Source organism: Lolium rigidum, chromosome 4 (genome assembly GCF_022539505.1).
Source record: "Lolium rigidum isolate FL_2022 chromosome 4, APGP_CSIRO_Lrig_0.1, whole genome shotgun sequence".
NCBI lineage: Eukaryota > Viridiplantae > Streptophyta > Magnoliopsida > Poales > Poaceae > Lolium > Lolium rigidum.
In genome coordinates, this window is record NC_061511.1 from 98666845 (window position 1) to 98671318 (window position 4474).

The 4474-nt window shown below is 42.0% G+C and overlaps 1 protein-coding gene across 1 annotated transcript; it reads right to left on the reverse strand.

Annotated features, from left to right (window-relative positions):
• Positions 1 to 2545: 2545 nt before the first annotated feature.
• Positions 2546 to 3524, reverse strand: LOC124647381 (homeobox-leucine zipper protein HOX15-like). The gene is made up of 3 exons (XM_047187336.1): positions 3207 to 3524; positions 2949 to 3028; positions 2546 to 2870 (listed from the first exon to the last, which is right to left on the reverse strand). The coding sequence occupies exons 1-3, from the start codon at positions 3522 to 3524 to the stop codon at positions 2546 to 2548; spliced, it is 723 nt and encodes a 240-aa protein (XP_047043292.1).
• Between the last annotated feature and the right edge of the window lie 950 nt (positions 3525 to 4474).

Sequence of the window (4474 nt, forward strand, 5' to 3'; positions counted from 1 at the left end):
GTTAGTGATTTATTTCTACCTCATCTCGTTCATTGCCTGCACTATATATATTGTCCTAACTATATTTTTGTGTACGCTATCATGCAAAATGAAGATTGGGGAATACAGAAAAAGGAACATCCATGATGTTGGGTTCATTGACCCCCATATAGTTAATGGATATGTGTTAGAAAGATTCCCCCGCGACGTGGAGAAAGACCTGTGGGATTTTCTTACAAAGCAGCAACCCAAAAGTCAAATTCTATTTCCTTACCATTTTGGGTGAGTGTTTCTGTCTTGACCACATTCTTTTTTGTTTACTACATGCATGGTATGTCTAATCGATGAGTTATGCATGACTGTGCATGTATCGTGTCCGCATGTTTTACTGGATTCTGCTAATAATTGAATTTCACACCTCCAGAGTTATCATCATGGACTCTCTGAATATGGATTCAAAGCTTTGGATCAACATGAGAAATATGCTGCAAAAGTAATTATTTTCAATCATTTGCGCTCTATATCGATCGGCCTCTTTCGTTCATTTCCTAATATCAAGTAACTAGTAACTCCCTTGTTCATTTAATTTTCTTTGCCCTGTAGGGTTTGGAGACGGTTCTTAGATGAAATGGTCGGCGAATTCAAACATGAGCTAGAATTTAGAAGGTTACTTAATGTGGATATTCAGCCACCGGGGGCCAATCTATGCGGATACTATGTTTGTGAGTTCATCCGGAGACACACCTCTGAGCGGAAGCCGTCGGATAGCAACATGCGGAGGAATAACTTGCGGAAGACGCTTAGTCCAGAAGCTCGCTTCCGACCAATTCAAGAGGAATTAGCAGGATTTTTGATGAGGGAAGTCCTCCATCCTAAAGGAGAACACTATTACGAGGACGAAGAACTTCTGATGCCGTAAATTGTGTATGGAAACTTGTTCGAAGTTGTATATGGTCATCCGAGATTGAATATATATTGTATATTCCTCTTGAATTCTTCTTGTTTCTAATTTCAAACTTGTTCGAAATTGTACATTCATATGCATGTATATAGTAGCGTAGAATATGTGTACTGAAACTTCTTCAAAATTAAAATAAAACACAAAATAAAATATAAAAGAAATAAAACACTAAAAAGAAACCAGATTTAGGGGGAGGCTAAAACCCTAAATCTGCGGAGGCCTTTAGTCGCGGTTGGCCAGACGAACCGCGACTAAAGGTCCTCCGCCCCGACGGACGCCTGGCGCCCACGTGGACGGGCCTTTAGTCGCGGTTCGTAAGCAACCGCGATTAAAGGGGGGGCCTTTAGTCGCACTTAATTGGTCCCGGTTGCGCAACCGCGACTAATGGCAGTTGCAAACCGCGACTATAGGCCATTTTTCTACCAGTGCGCGTCATACGGGTTTTGCCCGGTGACGATGGAAGGTACTCTATCAATCATAATATAAGCAATGTAAAGATGCCAATGGCTCAGATTATGATGTGTTTATTAAAATGTTGTTTTGCTTGTTTTCAACACATGGATACATAAATATAAGCCAAGAACACAGCATTAAGAAAGAGAAATAAAATGCTATTGTTCGCTCTAGGTTGTCAATTTTAGATATGGAGCGACTGCTAGGCAGGGATAATTATGAACAGGTGAAGTACTAGCCACATAGAGCTAGCCATGGACGATGTACTTGTATGGAAGTATTCACGATAGAAACGCCTGCCGTGGGAGACGGAGTCATCAGGAAATTGCCCAAAGATCGGGAGGCAGCAATCAGAATGGTGTGATTGTGTCTCAACAGAAAGATCATGGGTTGCCTGGTTGATTGCGTCCCCTACCTAGCTGCATACAATCCAGGCCTCGCAAACCACCACCACGACCACACCCAACCTCCTTTGGCACTATATCACGCCTATTTCATGTCGCATCTTAATTTGCTCAATCACATCATTTTGTGTCATCGCAAGAAGCACTAATAGTACCATAGCTTTTCAATGCTGTCATGATATATGGGATGGAATAAAGCTTTGGTTAATTCTTTTTCATGAAATGCTTTTCAATTTTGATTTTTTTTATGATGAAAAAGCAAACCGAAGAGAATCTGGACATCAGAACTAGTAGTACGTAATTAGAAAATCGTCACTGTAAGTCTCAAGCACATGTAGTTTCTGAAACAAATCAATAAATATATGTATACTGACGGAAAGTAAATTAGTATTTCACCAGACGATGAATACATAATTAAGAAAAACGGACATCTCTACGTCCGAATAAACCAGGACGTATCCTTTGAAGCGTCACGTCATCATCACCATAGGTAGGTGGTAATCTCCTGACTTAATAAAATTCATCAGGGACTCACAAACAACTACACTTTTTATCCTATCTAAGTAGCTACAACAGCAACATTTCTTACACTATAATAAAATCTTCTTTTTCCTAAATTCATGGTACTCCATCGATCCTCCTCGTGCGTCAGTTAACTTGCGAAAAAACGAAGCTAACCAAATAAAGGGGAGTGGATGGGATGAACATCTATATACACTAATCAGTTGAGTTATGAACTCATGATTGACTAATTCATGGATGCATGTCTATCTTTGTGTGGATAGAGTTGTCTAGCTGAGGCGGCAGAATTGGTGGCAAAGAAGCTGCGTTTGGAGGCAGGACGGTCAGCTGCGGCGGCGGCATGGGCGGGCGGTGCAGGGGCGAGGCGGTTGCAGGAGGGGCAGACGGAGAGCATGGCGGCTGCGGGCATGAAGAACGCGGCGGTTGGGTGGCGTTGTTGTTGGTGGTGGAGTTGCTGGAGCTCAAGATGGAGGCGCCGGTTCTCCTCGGTGAGAGTCTCGCAGCAGCTTTTCAGGAGCTCGCAGTCCACCTCCGTTTGCTTCAGCTTTGTCCTGCAAATTATTATTATTAATTAATTAATTAACCATCATGAATCTTGACAATGTTAGTAGTACTCGTGAATTGGATACCTGGCTCTTCTGTTTTGGAACCAGACCTCAACTTGCCTTGGCCTGAGGTTGAGCTGCCTTGCTAAAGCTGTCTTCTGCTTCTGCTCAGATTATTCAATTATCCAAAAGGCCAAATCAATAGAGACATCAGCCAAAGAAATACTGACCAGATTTATAGACATCATCTGATCCTAAAATGATCAATCATTAATCTAGGAGACCATGCAATGCAAATGAAGATGCAGTATTTGATGAGTTCATTGAGGATTGTACTCTTACCGTGTCGAGAGTGCTGTGCTCCTTGAAGCGACCTTCCAGGAGCGCCGACTGCTCCTTGGTTAGCTTCAGCTTTTTCCGGCTGCTACCGCTGTTGTTGCACCCCTCAATGTCGTCATCCGCCGCTGACGATGCCGCAGAGTAGTAGATCATGGCCCTCTTGTTCTCCTCCTCCACCTTCTCCCTCTTTACGGCGATGGTTAGGCTCAGGGTCAACGATGGCTCCAGCGGCGGTGCTTCTTTCGGCTGAAGCAGGTGGGGGTTGCCAGTGCCGGAGCCGACGGAGAGACCCAGGGCTAGGTCCACATCTTCCTGCGCCATATACATGCACCAATGAAGTTGTCTCCCTCTGTCAAGCTGCCTGTCTCTCTGCAATCAAACTAATGGTCTCCTAAAAATATAGTTGCACCTAGCTACTGATCTTTGGGCCAGTGTATATATGTGTGGAGAGAGACACACACACACACACAGAGGGGATGCTGTGGTTGATGAGTAAGCTGGGGACCTGGGGTAGTGGGGAAGGAATGAGGGGAGCATGGACGCACATACATATGCGCAGGAGCCGGTGGACACATAAACCAAAACAAAATAATTCAATCGATACTTGCAGCTGATCAGTGGCAGCTCCGCGAATCCATCGACACTAGCAGCTGGGGCGCGCCTTGGTGTGGTATTTTTATGACATTAATCGTCGCGGAGGATGGTTCAAGTAAATGAAAAGTGTGAGGCAGCTTCCGTGAAGGTTGTTAGTATCGGGATTATCGTTTTCTTATTTGCAGTACCGTATTGTAGTATCACAATACTATAACATTTTTTCTGTCAAAAAATACTATAAGATTTTTTATTTCAATAAAAATTATGTATATATTAATAATATACCTTAAAATATTTAAATTTAATCTTTAATTTAAATTTTGAGCTTATTCTGAGTCTTTTGTAGTCTCGTCATGTAAATGATGTAATTAATATATAAATATGGGCCGACTCATCCAATGCATGATACAAACAAACACAACTAATTACTAGCACACAAAATAAATATTATGGTTGACAATCGCTAAAAAAAAGATTAGCTGACTGCTTTCTTGTACATACAAACTCAATATATTGATGTTGTATTGTTTAAACACTTAGTTAGTCTTGAGAATATAAAACAATTTTTACTCTTCAGCTTGCCACCACTATTTTGTTCATACTTTTTTTTGCGTAGGCAAACGGGATATGAGTATGATACAACCAGATTAAGGTACCATCATGATATGTATCGATTG